This window comes from Mycteria americana, chromosome 12 (genome assembly GCF_035582795.1).
Source record: "Mycteria americana isolate JAX WOST 10 ecotype Jacksonville Zoo and Gardens chromosome 12, USCA_MyAme_1.0, whole genome shotgun sequence".
Classification (NCBI taxonomy): domain Eukaryota; kingdom Metazoa; phylum Chordata; class Aves; order Ciconiiformes; family Ciconiidae; genus Mycteria; species Mycteria americana.
Window position 1 is genome coordinate 11,270,179 of NC_134376.1, and position 16,744 is coordinate 11,286,922.

A 16,744-nucleotide genomic window follows, 5' to 3' on the forward strand; every position below is an offset into this window, starting at 1 on the left:
TAAAATAACCAATACAAATGTGCAACAGTTGCAATAGCACTCATGGAGGAAGCATTTCTTAATTTCTTGATGACATATGCCTTAGTACAGAAAGTGTATGGCTTCATGAGGCTGCCTTTCCAAACACTGTCTCAATGATATCATTTTTCTAGTCTACCTATATTAGAACTGGCTTCTAAACATCTTGTAAAATAATTTACTGAGGATGCTATATGTGAGTGATCAAATAAAATTTTCTTTCAGATTCTTGGTATGGGTTCCAAACGCTTGTTAACTCTAACGCACAGAGCTCAAGTGAAGCGCTTTACTCAAGACCTACTGAAGCTTCTCAAATCCCAGGCCAGTAAGCAAGTTATTGTGAGGGAATTCTTACAGGCTTATCACTGGTAAGTTATCTTTAATGAAACAACAACTGTGCAGGGCCTGTCTATCAAGGGTGATTTTAAAACTTAGTGCAAGAGAAGTCAGCACTTTAAATCTTAGTACCAAACTGTGGCAACTATATTGCCTCTTCATTGTGATGTGGAAGTTCAAGCTTCTAATGAAAACAAAAATTAAAAGCTCTCTGGCAGACTTTACTGCTTCCTTTAGTACTAGGTTCATTTAACTTTATTGGAGTTTGAAATGGGTTATTGTATTTCATTAGTTCTCTTTGAAGCCATGACTGCAAGGTTGGATTTAAGCAAGCAGGTCGTGGCACATTAACACGAGCAATAAAGGGAAAATTTAGTGTTAGGCTTTCTTTAGAGGGAAAGATAAAATAAATAGACTGATTGTCAATAGATACTCTTACTACTTTAACGGGATCGACCAATGGTGTGAAAATGAAGAGTAATACCTATCTTGCTATTGCCAGAAGAACTTTCTGTTCTAGCATGGTAAAAAATAGGCTGGTTGGTTTGTGTGTTTTTGGTGTGGGTTGGTTGTGGTTTGTTTTGGCTTTTTTTTTTTTTTTGAATAACCAAGAATGATGCTTTCCTTAAGTACTACTTTGGAGCTTCATATTTAATGTGCTTTGAGGAAACCGTTGCATCTTAGTGCTATATGTCGTTGACCTTTGCATGTGTGCTATTGTGCTGCATGTACCAACAGCTCCTTTTTGGGAATGCACACTTCTACTTATATTTCCACAATTGGCAAAAATACATTAGTAGTTGTTTCTAAATCTTACTAAATGTGCATCTCCAGCTCTGGCCATTTGTTGAATAAGAATATATGTGAAGTTCTTGCTTCTGAGAGGTTCCTATCAGGGAGGCAGGGACCTTTTAATATATTACATAGTATTGTGAACCTTAATATGGGGTTTTCCAGGATATGGTCTTTGCCTTCTCCTGAGACCTAATCTTGTTTAAGAAGAGCATATGTCTGTAACTATTAAGCAAATACAGACTGAAAGTGTAACTATATGGAGCTGTATAACATAATTGCATTTTCTTAAATCACTTAAAACCTGAGCTTGAAAAATATTACTTAATATTGTCACTGACTACGAGTAGTTTGAGGCATCCACTGGTTGGTTTATACACCTCTTTCTTCCAGTGTCACGTGAACTATCAGTGTATCTTATTTTTCTGGTTAGAATGGATAGATAATTTGAATTAAGAATACTTTTCCCCTTTGTTTCGCATGCTAGTATTATTGTCGATATGAAAATTATGCTAATTTTTTTTTAGGATTTGAGGCTTATTCTCTCAACTTACACATTTTTTTGCCTACACAGCATGCATTAATACTTGTATTATACAATTTTCTAAAACTTTCAGGTGTTTCTCTAAGGACTGGGATGTTACTGAGTATGGAGTGTGTGAACTGGTTGATATTATATCAGAAATTCCAGATACAACCATCTGTTTGTCACAGCAAGACAATGAAATGGTAATTTGTATTCCCAAAAGAGGTATGTCCATGTATATTTTTTTTACTGTTGCCAAAGAAAATGTTCTTTCACTCTTCAAATTTTACTAACTGAAGTATATAGGAGTGACTTGGATTTTTTGATAACTGTGTTTCTACCTTCATAACTAAGTTATGAACTTCTAGCAAATAAAGAATTTGTCATTCTAGGAACACTTATAATGGAACAGACAGGAAAGTAGGTGGCAAAACACATAAAATAACGTTACTACTTCTGCATGTAGTTAAACTTTCTGTGGAATGATTAGAGAGTTGTTTCCACACAGCAAAAATACCAACATATTTGGCTATTTAATATCTTCTAAAGTGCTGATCACCTGATTATTTTGGACTTGGAACATGTAAGCTTAGTAAAGGTGTTCAGTGGTAGAAGAAAATAGTGACTTGGTGTGGTATGTGATAAAGCTGAAAATCAATCACTGTATTTTCTTATTATATTCTGTTGCATTTTATAAGTGTGTTGGTACACAGCTCTTGCTTTGTTTTTAATTTTAGAACGTACGCAAGAAGAAATTGAAAGAACCAAACAATTTTCTAAAGAGGTAGTAGACTTACTGCGCCATCAACCCCATTTTCGAATGCCCTTCAATAAATTTATTCCTTCTTATCACCACCACTTTGGTCGTCAGTGCAAACTTGCTTACTATGGTTTTACAAAACTACTTGAACTCTTTGAAGCCATACCAGATGTCTTACTTGTAAGTTCTCTAAGTACCTTAAGCTGTACTAAAGCATTTTTCTGAGATCTGTACAAGTGTTTCAGCAGGGGTTCTATATCTCATTAACTTTTGTGTGAGTTATAAACTGTGCACCTGTAACGTTAGACGGCTGTATTTAAAGTCTTTGATATAACTATTTTGGTAAAATGGTCCAAGGTTTTTAGCACATTCAGGCTAAGTTTGTTAACAAATTCAAGTTTTCTGAACTGGATTACACTTAAAAAATTCAGTGCATCAAAATTAGAGCTAAGTTTCATTAAAGTTTTGTTAAACTTGCTTTAAAAAAGGTTAATAACTGTTTAATTGCCTATTTCATTGTATTTCACAAATTACATATTTTTGCTTGCTATATGGCTATCTTTTGAGGTAGCTGAGCCCTGCTACATAGCAAATGATTGCCTGCAAGCACTGAATTTTAGTTGCAGATTACACTTTTTCATCCAGACAAGGTAAATCACTTTGTTAAAGTGTAATTTCTGTTTTGTAGGTATTGGAATGTGGGGAGGAGAAAATTCTCACGCTCACAGAGGTGGAACAAGTCAAAGCAGTTGCTGCCCAGTTTGTTAAACTGCTGCGGTCTCAGAAAGACAACTGCCTGATGATGACTGATTTACTGACAGAGTACAGTAAAACATTTGGATACACGCTGCGTCTTCATGACTATGATGTTAGCTCAGTTCCAGCTTTAATGCAAAAACTTTGCCATGTAGTGAAGGTAAACTTTTATCTTTGTAGTTTATCGCTCTAAAAGGTATGTAATGTTGTGTTAAGGAATTTCCTGTCTCAAATTACCCGTCTCAGTGTGCTTAATATTGTACCTAGAAACAATATTTCATTAAGTGTGGGGAGGGAGCAGATTCAAAAGGGATTTTAAATGTAGCTTCTGTATTCATATGATGTTATCTTTGTTCTTCTGTAACCTTTCAACTTTCTCTGGGAAAGCTCATGCTTGTTTAGCAAATAATAAGTAAAAGATTGTATTATAGTACTTATTTTAACAATACAAACTGTTTTTTTCCCACCTGACTTCTAACTGTGTAAAAGCAATCACTTCCTGATAACAGTAGTAGTTATCAGTCTCCTGATGTTGTGTTATATTCCTAATTTTTTTGATTTATCTTTTGAGGCTTTGACTCTGAATGTAAATACATAGATGGTCTTATGTCAGTGGAAAAGAAAGGTTACATCTACATGGACACGGGCATACTGGTTTAGTTGCTCCAATTCTGTTAATTTAGCAGCTGGTGTTCAGGCTGGAGCTCAGTCAGGTCCAGCTGGCTTGGAACAAAGAGTAAAATCATGTCTACCATGTGGACAGAAACTGCTACACAGGTTTTGTATATTTAAAGTAAATTTTTCCATGTAATAAGCTGCTTTATCCTGTGTGCTTTTGGCTAGGGGAGTGTCAGATGCTGGTATGTAATATCAGATACAGCTGTGCTCAAAGAAACCCCAGCTGCACAACTTAAATTAATCTCTTCCCTGTCCCTAACTTCATTCCCAATTTATTTTTCTAGGTGGTTGATACAGAGTCTGGCAAGCAAATTCAGCTGATAAATAGAAAATCTCTGCGGACTCTGACTGCCCAGTTGCTAGTCTTGTTGATGTCCTGGGATGGAACATCCTTTCTCTCTGTTGAACAGCTTAAACAGCATTATGAAACAGTCCATAGTACTTCACTTAATCCGTGTGAATATGGATTTATGACCTTAACAGAACTCCTGAAGAGTCTGCCTTACTTGGTTGAGGTATGTAAGCTCTTTTTCTGGTGTGTTTCATACTTTGAAAACACATTGTGACTAGAGGATATGGAAGTATGCACTCTAATTCTTTCTCTTTTCTTTTTCTCATAGGTTTTTACCAATGGTGCAGCAGAAGAATATGTGAAGCTTACAAATCTGTATATGTTTGCAAAGAATGTAAGGTCCTTACTTCACACTTACCATTATCAGCAGATTTTTCTTCATGAGTTCCCAGTAGCATATAGCAAATACACAGGAGAAGTGCTGCAACCTAAAGCATATGGATGCAATAATTTAGAAGAGCTCTTGGGAGCAATTCCACAGGTGTGAAGAGTTCTGTTTTGCACAATTACTACTTTTAATCCATGCAGAAATCTCAGTGTTACACAACTGCGGTTTCTATTAATTGGTATGAATTACTGGAATAATTATGTTCTCCAAGGATATTTATACCGGTTGTATTTTTAATAGCTTCTGAGAAATCTGGACTGTGTAATAAGAAAAAGAAAATATTTTCTTTTTTACATGTTTTGGTCAAATTTTGCTTAAGAACTGTTCCTGGTGAGACCACAGACATCTTTGGCATCTTTATCAAGTGAGATAATTGATTTCTGTCTTGAATGAATGAACAACTGTATAGTACTGAAGCTTCATTTTGATCAGGGTAGACTATTGGCTTTAGGAGTGAAAGTCGTGGGACCTTGTCAGAAGTGCCATATAGTAGAATTTTGCTGTGGCATCTTCTTGTCATCCACACGTCCTAGGTGCTCTAGGATAATTTTGTGATCCAGTTTATGGCTATAAGCTTTCCTTTAAGTAAATTAATCTTTTCTGGAGAGTGACAAAATGGATTTTTGCAGCTCTGGGTTTAAACATATAGTTTTGTTAATATGTGGTTAGTACACTTTCTAGTCCTATAGTTTGCCTTTGGCATCAATTATTTTGAGACAAAGCTTTTAATTGGGTAGTGTAGTACAAATTAGCAACATGATTTAGTTTGCTTTTAGAAACAATGTCAGTGCAAGGCTAGATGAAAGGTAGTGAGTAAGCTGCTTTAGGCTTTGAGCTTAGTATGTGCTGATGTTTAATTCTGCCTTTTTTTTTTTTTCTTTGTAGGTGGTCTGGATTAAAGGACATGGCCATAAGAGAATTGTGGTACTAAAGAACGATATGAAAAGTAAGCCATTTCAATTTTGAGCAGTATCTTAGTTTCCTTTTTCCTTTTTTAAAGAGGTGACTTGAGTAAATGAACCAAATGAACTTGCCTTTTTGTAGCTCGTTTTAGCTCGCCTAGTTTTCCCCCTGCTGATCATGTGGATGATCATGGAAATCAAATTGCTGACAATAATGGACATATTATGGAGACCCCAGGATCCACTTCATCAATGGAACTAAGTCTAGGAGCACCTAGCAATGGTAATGCAAAATTTATTTATATAAGAAATGTATTATCTTAGGGGAAATAAGCAGAGTAATCAAAGCAGCATGGGGAAAGCTGTGTGAGTTAGTCAATCTGAACTTCTGTAGAAATGCTTTATGCCTTGAAAGCTGTTGAACTTCTCCCAAAGTATATAGTTAGACATGTGTCCTCTTGACAAGGGCATCTGTTGTCCTCAGCTGTCAGTGTATATATATATATAGCTGCTAGAGTACTGTTTCTCATGGATTTTAGTGGAAATTTAAGTCTATAAGTGTAAAGCTAATGAGAAAAGATGGTCAGTAGCAGCTTCTGCTAGGCATGTCTCCTGTATTCTGATGAGAATATAGGAATATAGTGCTTTTTTGTGTTTATTTTTTGTTACTTATTTGCAAATAATAATGGCAGTCCTATTGGTATAAATCTGTCTCCAAATAAAAATAACTGGGAAATGGTGACCTCACAGCTCATATCTTGCTGTGGTCTCAAATTCTTTTACTACCTGCAGGTTGGAGAACTTGTGGAATGGTTCTTGAGTTCTTTTAGAAGTCTAGGCTTGTCCCTTTTAATAAGGGCAAATCACTTTATTTTGAAACTTTCAGCTTCATTTTCATGTGTGAATGTGTTAGATGGTACATAAATAGTTGATAGGATATTGGTATGTCTGCAGGGGAGTTGTCTGGTAACTGGCCCTTCTCTGTTAAAGTCTGTTCCCATAGGACTTATTTCCCAGCTGCTCTTCCATTACTCAAGTTTGGCAAATACCAGATTTTACTATAGGGGTATATTTACTCAGGCAAGCAATAGTTTTAACATGCTATTGCTTTGTCTGTTGTATTGTAATTAGTTAGATGCTCTTGATCCAGCAAAGTAACTCTTGAATGAATCTGAGGTTAGTTAGCATTAATTAAATTAGTTTGATATTAGTATTTCAAATACGGCATAGCTCTCATCCTCAGAATCACATCTGAAGATTTTACATTTACCAGCTCTGAAGTAGTGATACCTTCACAGCTTACAGATACTTGAAAAATATTCCCTTATTTTTGTAGTTTCTAATCAAACTGAGCAAGAACTTCTTTGCCTCACAAATACATCTCCCGTTGACCTCTTGTGTGAGCCAGTTCCTTCCTGCCTACCATCCCCGCAACTGAGACCTGATCCAGTGGTTCTTGAGTCTGCAGACCTCATTCAGTTTGAGGAACGCCCTGCACCTCTCTCTGGTAAGAGTTTGCTTGCCTGTGTTGTATTACTTATGGATAATAACTCATACAATTTGGAAAAGAAAGCATCAAACAAATGGTTGATTATATAAAGTTCCATTTAAATACTTACATATGTATATATATCGCACAATGGGATGTGTTGGAAATGCAAGTGGCTTTCATCAGAAACTTTTGAGTACTGACTGTAAGTGCCCTACTGTGATTCTCTGAGGTGAATTTTATAGGAACCTTATCCACCACTAAAATTGTATTTTGCCAGCCTGTAATTTTCACCACAGTAATTTCATAGTGCTTTTGTGAGCACTGAGAGACTTTGTGTGAGTTAAATTAAACCTTCTAAATAGTACATGATGCAGACAAAGCCAGAAGCAAACATCACATCAGCTGCAGAGGTGAACGTGGCATATCTTCTGGCTTCAAATCAGGCTGATAAGTTCCTTTTAAATATTTTATTGTCTATTACCAGCAAAATATTCTTTATTTTTCAAGAATAGAGCATCAATAAATCAAGTTGTCTTATTTATTTTAGAGATAATGATTTTAACGGAAGAAGAAAAACAAAGAATTGTTACCACAGCTCAAGAAAAATTGACCTCTGGTTCTGTGGTATCTAACACCACAGAGACCACTTCAGTGCCCCCCTGTCAGTCCTCTGAAACCCAACTAAACAAGGAAGCAATGGACAGCCCAGCCAAAAAGCAACACAAAAACAAGGTGAAATTGGCAGCAAACTTTTCACTTGCACCTGTAACCAAGCTTTAACTCTTTCTTTTTAGTGTGAAAGACAAATACCTATGGACTCTGCACAAAGTAAAGCTATTTGCTAGCCCTTATGTATTTTAATGAAAGGCCTAGAAGAATTAATTTGTATTTAATGTATTCTGTGAAGATTTTGTTCCTTTTACACTGAACACAGCTGTTAGCAGAGCAGATTTTTTCTATTATTTTGAAAAAAAATTCTGGCATTCGTTAAATTATTCTTAAATTTTACAGTTTTCATAAATGTGTGTTCAGTAAAAGCAAAATATTAATTCAACTAAAATGGAACAGATTTTATTTTCTTTAAGCCTCGTTGGTGGTGTAATCATACATGTAGCATATTGTATTCTATAGGCTGTTGCTTACTGGTATTGTTTCAGACAGTATTAATAAAATGCATGATCTGTCTTTCAAAAGCCTGTTGAGAAATTTTAACTCGCTGACCTGAAATGACAAGAGTGAGGGAGTTGATTGATTGAGGAGACACTTGTTCTCTGACCTTTCAGATGACTTGTAACTGCATTGGAAATTCTTTTGTCTAAAGATGTCTGTAGAAGATTATGTGGATTTTTGTAAAACTTGTTTTAAATGTTTTCTGTAGCTTTCAGTTCCATGTAGGAGCTTTCTAGGACATGGATGCTTTAAGCTTCCCTTTTATATTTAGTTTGTCTGGCATGGATTTGGTTAAGAAAAGGCTGTCTTGGTGTCATGAGCTTAAGATACAGACACACCCATTTTATTGTGTCTAGAAATTAAGTTAGGAAGATTCTGATATTTCTGAAATATGCATTTAATGCATAAATTGCAGATAATGGAGCAGGTATTATTAAAATGTTTTGTGATGGAAGGTATTGATGCTATTTCCACCTGTAAGGAAAGTTCTAACTACATGTGGAAATGCTAAGGTTGTTCTGCTTAACCTTGTTTTCTATTTTTAAGCATGTTCAGTAAATGGGAAGCTTATTCTTTGATGTGCTGTCTTTTAGCTGTGTCTGTTTTTATTCTAAAACTTACTCCTAGTGTTGGAAGCTTTTTTCAATTTGTGGTATCTTGTGTTGGCTTTTGAAAGGGCCAGCTTCGGAAGAGAGGTTAAGTCAGTGGGCGACCTTAACTCTAGTTAGCAGAAATGTCCAGTGTATGAGACTTTATACCCATTCTGGGTAACCATGGCATTTACAATGGGTTGTATTTGCCAGGCAGCAAATAAATTGCTCGTAGTATTGAAAGAACCTATACTAGAGGTTTTCCACTGGCCAACTGAATATTTTTTTAGGTGGATTCTGTTGTAATACACAAGAGATGGAACGTGGGCTCTAATTTCCCAGCCAGCAACAGGAAATGCCACTGGATAATGGCTATAGACAGGATTTTACTAGTCAGATTTTGTTATAAAATCTTTTAAATTTAAGCAAGTATTACCACTAGTGAACTTATAGCCATTGTGAATGCAGAGAAACACTTGGAAGTTTTTCTGAGCATTATGGCACAGTACTTTGAGTCCTTAGTAAACCGCTACAGACATACTGCTATAGAAAGAGAAATTTAGAAGTAAGCTTTCTTGGAATGCTTTTAATGAGTTAAATGCAAGAACATCTGCTTTCACCTTAAGTTTGATAAGGTTAACACTGATCAGTCTAGATCTTTGTTTCAGAAAAGCATGCATTGGAGAAAAGACCAACCTGAAATTATATTTTCATGAGATGCAGCTACAAGTCATCTGGAGTACTAAAGAAAACCAGGTTTTTGCTTCAGAGGAAAATACGGTATTTGTCAAAGTGAGTGTGGTGGTTATACCATTTATGGAGGTCAGCATATCTTTTCTGGATTCATGTGTGATGCTGATGAAATCGCTGTTTGAAAGTAATAGAATAATACTTTTGAGAAGTTGTGTTCATAGTGTAACAAAATAGCTAACTGAATTGCAATATATTTTTTTATCCAAAAGGTTAAATGAATGATGTGACTTACAGATTTAAAAGCATTACAACCATGAAATTCTTTAATTTAACAATTAAATGTACTACTTCAGATTCATGTCTGTTTAAAAAAAAAAATGTCACTGAAGCCCTCAATTTATGCACTATCTTTTTCTTGGAATGGGAGGGAGAAGAAAAAATTCTTTTCTTGGCTGTCTACTTCGTTTGGACACTTTCTTTTGTGGCTTAAGTGCTGTTTTGTGTGTTGGGACCAAACAGTTGTGTCAATAAAATTTTCAAGCAAGCATAACTCTTGTCCTTGTCTGAAGACCTGGAAAAAAACTGTCCTAGAATCCTTAACTTGCTGTGTCACACTAAGTTTAATTATCCAGACAGAGCAGAGAGCTAAACTTTTGGATTTAGTGAAGATAAAAAAAACACCGTAAATCTACAACCTGCTATTCTGGAGAATGAGGGTTTTCCTAATTTTTGCAATTCAGCTGTTAGCAGATGTACTCAGTATCTCTTACTGCTCTTCATGCAACATAATGTTTAGGGTTTATTTTAGAAGGAAACTGTGCTATTTATCAGCCTAAAGAGAAAAATGGAGAAAGGAGTGTAAATGCAACAGGTGGAAGTAAGGTGTTCCTCCTGAGTTTTAGTCTCACTTTGAAATGTTACAATCGATGTGAATAATGTCATATGGAGTGTAACTGTTAACTTTATTGCACAAGTCACTTTTGAGTTTTAATAGCCTTGTTTTCCAGCTTGCTGAAGACAGTAATTATCCAGGAACTACAGGTTCAGCAAGCAAGTTACTTTGAAGCACTCTAGTGAAGCTGCAAACTTTACTTCAGAATCTGACAAAATAATTTAAAAAAATAATCTGCAACTAAATTAGACTGTTCTGCCATCTCAGCTTTATGGACAAAAGTAAAGAGCTGGATGAGCTGCTCCTGACTTTTTTTTTTTTTTGTGGTCTTTATTACACATATTCTCACTTAATGGAACTGTTAAGTGGAACAGTCTGCTAAAGTAAATGTCAGGCCTGCCGCAGGTAAGCGTTCACTTGACCTTGCAGAGTACTTGCTTGTTCAGTAAACAATTTTAAAGTAACTACCTAAAAAACTTACTTAGCAGGAAACTCTCTAAATAGTGTAATAAATATCACTGTTTAAAAGAGGGGCAGGCAATTTATAAAAACTTTCTGTAGCATCTTAAGCAACACCACAAACCATATAATCACCACTCTGTAATTTCACTCTTTCAGTAGTTGTGAATGTTTTAAGTATGCATGACTAAAATACCTCATACCACTTGCTATGTGATTACCTTCAAAAGGTGAGTTTTATTTTAATTGTTCTTTTGTTATCATGCTGCAAACATTCCCATGTCTTTCATTCTCATTTTATGTCAAGCCATCTGTTTAAATTAGTAAAAAGTTTTTAAGTCATGATGGAAATAACTTGATTTTTTTTTTCTAAAATGTATGTGGCTTGTTTTGTCTGCTGTAACATAACAGGACAGAGTGTAATTGCATGGTGAACTATGGTTTAACTCCTGTTTCTATTAACTGTAATATAAAAAAAAATAAAGCACAAGGAGAGACTTGGGCATAATGCCAGAGAGGGGCATTAGGGAAGTGACTTAGTTGATGTTTCACGTGTAATGTGGACTAATACTGATAGGAAGCATGACTCTCTAAGAGAACAGAGAACATAAGACTGTTTCTTAACCTGTGAAGTTTCTGAACAGAGGAGCTGACAAAAAGCTTTTCCTTTTAGATAAAGTAAAGTTTTTGGGTGTGAAAGAGTAAGAAAGCAAGCAGTCTTTCTATAGAATAGGCTGAGGACTTTGGTTGTGGCCAGAAAGGACATTGCTTTCTGTATTCTAGACAGTCTCAGGACTTTATGGAGAGAAAAACTGACTTGGAGGAAAAAATATGGCTTTGCTTTGCTTAGCCTTTTACAGAAATGCGAGCAACTGAAAATGGAGTGTTATCAGTGAAGCCTGCTTATCAGTCCCACAGACTAACCCTTCCTTTTAATCTTGTCACTTAACTTCTTGCCTCCGACACTTGAAATGTGTTAAGTGTTTTTGCAGCTAACCTTTTTGCAATTTGAATATTTGATCTCTTTTGTGCCTTTGAAAACTAGAGTTTGAAAACCTTGGCTTTAAGTGATTTCTCATTCAAAGCTTGACCTTGATACCTCTTCAGTCTGTGTGGCCATAGAAAGTCAGATGCTGATGTACTTTAAAGTCAGCATTTTATTAATGTATAGTGTGATGTCTTACAGTGGATATGTATTCTATGGAACAATTGAGATGCCTAGAGATCTTTCAGATATTTTCCCACAATTTAGCTGGTATTTGTTCAGAGGCTGAGATACAATGCCTCTACTCTTCCAGCATGCATTACTTTTAACGTAGTATTCCTTCTTGTATGGACTGGTTTTTTTTATGTTTAATATTACGTAGATGGAGAAAATTTTTAAAAAATCTTAATTAAAGTGACTATTAAAATAGCTTGTAGTGTTGTATGTATGCTATAGGAAGCAGATTGATATAAATGGAGAAAGCCATTTTATAAGAAATTTCTGAGATGCCACTTTAAGGTATTATTTCCAAGCATTTTCTGTAGAGTAGAAAAGGCTTCTCTGGGATAGATCAGTTTTAAGACCTCTTTTAGATGTTCCACTAGTCCTATCTAATCCTTAGCTGCCTTGTGTCTAGAATACCTATCTAAGAAATATTTTGTTTGGTTTTTCCTCTTTTGGCTAATTGCTACTGACAGTGTTGCATTTGTTTTCCCTAAGCATTTAAACAGTTTGGCTATAAGTAGTGACAAGCTTGACAGAAGAAGCCTGACCATGCTGGTTGCACTTAAAGATGGAGAGTTGTTCGAGGTGCAGGTTGGTGCATTTGAAGACATCTCAAATTTAAGCTTAAGCTATTAGGACAGGATTCTTAAATGATGACTGAAGGTTGTTGCTAACAGACTTGGGATAAAGAGGATAGTATGGATATTACACAGTGAGACCTAAGCACCTTACCAGACTGCAAGTAATTAATTTAATTTTTACCTGAAGAGTAGGAAAAACATTTAATATGTCAAGGGAATTCAGAGAAAAACAATCAAGTTGTGGAAAGGGAGGGAGAGGAACAGTTCACATGATAGCTTTGTAACCAGAGATTGCTTTCATATTTTCTGTTGTATTTTTTAAAGGTGTGGGAGGGGAATGTGAGGGTGGAATATGACAAGTATGTGGAAACTTCCAGGATACTCTCAGAGGAGAGACCTAGGATGAAATAATCATAAATGGATTAGGGGAGGAACAGGAAAACTTCCTGAAAATGTTATCTCTAAAAGCTTGTGGTCAGTATCTTGAAGGATCCATATCCTGCAGTGCTTTCAAGATATCCTGGACTTTGACCAAAGCATAGGTAATGCCTGCAGGAAGAGTAATGGTGCAGTACCAAGATGACAGATACAGAAGTTCCTTGCCCTCACTAAGACAGGTTGCCACCTGAAAAGTTCAGCAAGGTGTTCCTGCACCAAGATGATCTCCCTGCTTTTACAGATGGCCTGTGTAGGTACAGCAAGGCATAAAAGCGTCTGGCTTATACTTTTGGTGCTTAGCTCTGTATTTTGTGTTATAAGGGACTGTTCTTAGTTCCAAGACAAATGGTGGAAACTGGAGTGTTTCTATTGCTCGTGAGGATACAGGTGATCCTTTTGGAAACTATATAATCTGTTGAGCTTGACATTGCTAAAGCAAAAGCCTTCAAAATATTTCCTTTAAAATGTATCTGTGCCAAACAGGGTTTTGTTGTGATTATAATCCAACCTTGTATGCTTGTCTAAGGAGGCTGTAGAGCAGCCTTTGCCAGCTCAAAAGCAAAGCAATTTGTGAGCTGTGACATTGTGCTAGAAATAAGTTTGTAGTAATTCAGGAAGAAAGATGGTGAGAAACATCAGCTGTTGCAGACTTACTTTGAGTTGACATTTATTCATTTCACCTTGAGATTTGGAACCTGTATTACTGCCAGAAGCTATTCTACTTAGTGTATGGCACATAAAGTAATGCTGAGCTGACTTGCCTACAGCCTTATTCAGTGATGCTGGGGTACAGGACATGATAAAGCCTCAGGCTTTCCACTGGGTCAGATGGTACATGGCTGTCCAAGCACTATTGTGTCATGCTGTGGGCATGAGTCTTAACTCAGCCTTTCAGTTACTGGATTCTAAAATAATAAAAATGGCATTCTGCCAGAAAACCTATTTCGTCTGATGAAGTCTACTGGTAAGAAAAAACCAACAAACTTTTTCAGTGTAGATGGGATGAGGTGATTGGCTCCAAGAAACTTGGAATTAGCTGCAACCATCTCCACTGGTTTTGAGCTTTCTTAAACTACTCTGCAATTTACCTGAAGCAATTTTTGGTCAAAGCCCAAGCCATAAAATGGAGTGCTCAACAGGCCAGCAATTATTTCATTAGCTCTGAAGTAGACCCTGCAGGTCTTATGTGCAGCTTTACCAAATAGGCTGGGAGTGGCATGAGACAAGGCCCAGTCACTGACATGTTCCTAGCGCTGAAGTTCTGTGCACTGCGATGACCACTGTGGGCATGGGCGGAGTTCTCACAGACATTCCAGCTCTGAAATACTGAATGGCAACCGTCTTACCAGGTTCCCAGTATCCTGGGCACAGTGCATATTTTGATGGGTGGTAAAGGGCTCCAGGAATGCAGGGTGAGCTCCATTACAGTCTCTGCGTTGCAGCACTTGCCAGTGATGCAGAGGGAGCTGCAGTGGTGTTCTTCCAGACTGCACTGTCATCAAGAACACTCACCCTCAGTTTGACTCTGGACTCTGCCACTGCTTTCTAAGGATGTGTATTTCTACTTTGTAACTTTCTTCAGATGGGTAAATGATCTCTTAAAGGTAAATCTCCTGCTAAAACCTTTTGATACATTACACTTGTGTAGAATCTGGTTGCAGTTGGGTACGGTCTTGGTACAGAGGCTCTTGGAGCACAATGAGCTGCTCATTAATGAGACAGGGTGGTCTTACTCAAGATGCTACCTCAGATCCTAAAAGGGAAGGTGTTTGTGGGAAAGAATCTGTCATTTGTTTGCCTGCAGGGAAGACGTACTTGTGTGGGTTCTCTTGGATATCGGTCACTATCTAAGAGCGTGAACTTGCCTGAGAAATGAGTGGATGATAATAATTTCAAATCTATAGTCACATTCATGACCTCCAGGAGCGAGTCAAATCTTTCATTCAGTTGATACACTTAGTTTTAAAATAAGCAGTTGTAAATCGAGGTAGAGATTGCTCTGCTGCTTTCTTGTGGTTTGTCTCTTTGATTTTGCTAATGACACTGCTGTCTCATGCTTCAGGAGGAGTGTGTTCAACAGTGCCTGTGGTAGCTGCAGTTCACTTGGAGAATCTTGTGCCCCAGATATAATTTCTCCGTAGGCCTGCAATTGCTCAATACAAGTTGATGATTGTAAGACTTTGTCAGGTAGGTTTATTTTGTGCTAGTTACAGAAGATAAGAGTACAGTGACAGTCTTCTATGTTGTCAAGTAGCTAAGGAGCTTTTGCATTACGGTGTTTTATTCGAGCAGCTTTGCCCAGTAAAACAAAGCTAGGTCATCAGAGGGGTTTTCTGGTCTGAAGGTGCACAAGCAAATAGTAATGGGATATATATGTGTTTACAAAAGCTTCAATACCAGTGCTGTCATACAGGAAAACTTTTTTCCACATTTCAAATCCAATTACATGTAGTTGGCTTGAAAGGCCCATTCAGGAGAACTCTTTGGATTTGTTTGTTAGGAAAACCAAGCACATACCTCCAGTCGATGGAATTTCTGATGTTTTTGTTAAGTGAAGACAGAAATAGTTAAATGCATTGCTGCTGTCACTTGTAGCTGTTTGTGGTGCATGAGCTCTCTATTCTTGTAACTTGAAAATCCTAAATTGGAAGTTCTCTGTTTAGCTGTATTACCAGCTGGAGGGAGTATCTAAAGCATAGCAAAGTAGGTTTGAAAGTCTAATCCTTTACAACATCCAGCCTATTACAATCCACTGATTTCTGTAGCTGATGAGGTTTACTTTTTAGGTGTCGGTTAAACATCTCTTGGTGTCTTATCACAATTAGTTCAACCTCGTATGAAGTATTACTCCAGAAAACTGCCTCTAAGAAACTAATAATGCTCTAAAGGATATGAGCTTAAATGTCAGGGAAATGCTATTGTTAGACACTTCCTTATTCATCTCTGAGACTGCAAGTTGTTCCTAGGCTGGATCCAGGTCTAGATACTGAGGTATTCTCAAGATCCTGTGTGAAGTGTTGTATCCACATGGAGGGAAGAGTAAGTTTTGGACCTTAAAGTAATGTTTTTATTATATGATCCTGTTCCAAAGCAGGATTGATGGGATTATGTGGAACAAGATGCACCTTGATAACAATGGTAGCATTTATGCTGGGGCAGAGTAGGACTGTGTTCATTTAAGTAAATTGACTACCCTGGAAGAGTGGCTTGGACTTTGAGCTACTTGGGAATACATGCTGTGTCTGGAACAGGAAAGTGAGCTGCCCTTTCTTCAAGGTCAAAACAGAAGAAAAATCGCTTTGCTTTTCCTCAGCCTGCTCCTGAAATGTGAGAGTTTGGTGGTGACCTGCTGCCACTTGATTTTTCAAATGTTGACATTACTATTTATGTTGGAGCACCAAGAAATTTTGCATTGTTTTAGGTAGGAGCAAACCACACAGAGCAACTTAGTTTATTTGCACGTCTTGGAAGACTCTACTGCAGAATACATATTCTCTGGGTTGTTGTCTGTGTAATTTGTTTGTGGTTGTCTTTCTACTGTAAGAGAAATACCATGTTTATTGAAAAAAAAATCTGAACTCAATTCCTTCAAATTCCTTTCTAATAAAAAAAATAATATTCTCCTTCATGACCAGAAACATTTTCTGTGATAATTGTTTACCAGTAAGTCTAACTTGCAGGTTCTCCATTCATTCCAGGCTGGAATTTTAA

General features: G+C 36.8%; 1 protein-coding gene across 5 annotated transcripts in view; it reads left to right on the forward strand.

The window, feature by feature from the left end:
- The window catches only part of MARF1 (meiosis regulator and mRNA stability factor 1), a 52,718-nt gene that overhangs the window by 18,228 nt on the left and 17,746 nt on the right, over nucleotides 1-16,744 (forward strand). For 4 of the 5 annotated variants that reach the window (XM_075514634.1, XM_075514638.1, XM_075514636.1 and 1 more), the window contains exons 18-27: nucleotides 244-386; nucleotides 1,764-1,897; nucleotides 2,410-2,612; nucleotides 3,121-3,348; nucleotides 4,151-4,381; nucleotides 4,487-4,699; nucleotides 5,492-5,552; nucleotides 5,651-5,791; nucleotides 6,845-7,015; nucleotides 7,548-10,003. In XM_075514634.1, the coding sequence (XP_075370749.1) occupies nucleotides 244-386; nucleotides 1,764-1,897; nucleotides 2,410-2,612; nucleotides 3,121-3,348; nucleotides 4,151-4,381; nucleotides 4,487-4,699; nucleotides 5,492-5,552; nucleotides 5,651-5,791; nucleotides 6,845-7,015; nucleotides 7,548-7,780 (1,758 nt within the window). In that variant the 3' untranslated portion in view covers nucleotides 7,781-10,003. Of the gene's footprint in view, nucleotides 1-243; nucleotides 387-1,763; nucleotides 1,898-2,409; nucleotides 2,613-3,120; nucleotides 3,349-4,150; nucleotides 4,382-4,486; nucleotides 4,700-5,491; nucleotides 5,553-5,650; nucleotides 5,792-6,844; nucleotides 7,016-7,547; nucleotides 10,004-16,744 lie in introns of those variants that run through there. The other variant, XM_075514637.1, reaches the window with a different exon arrangement.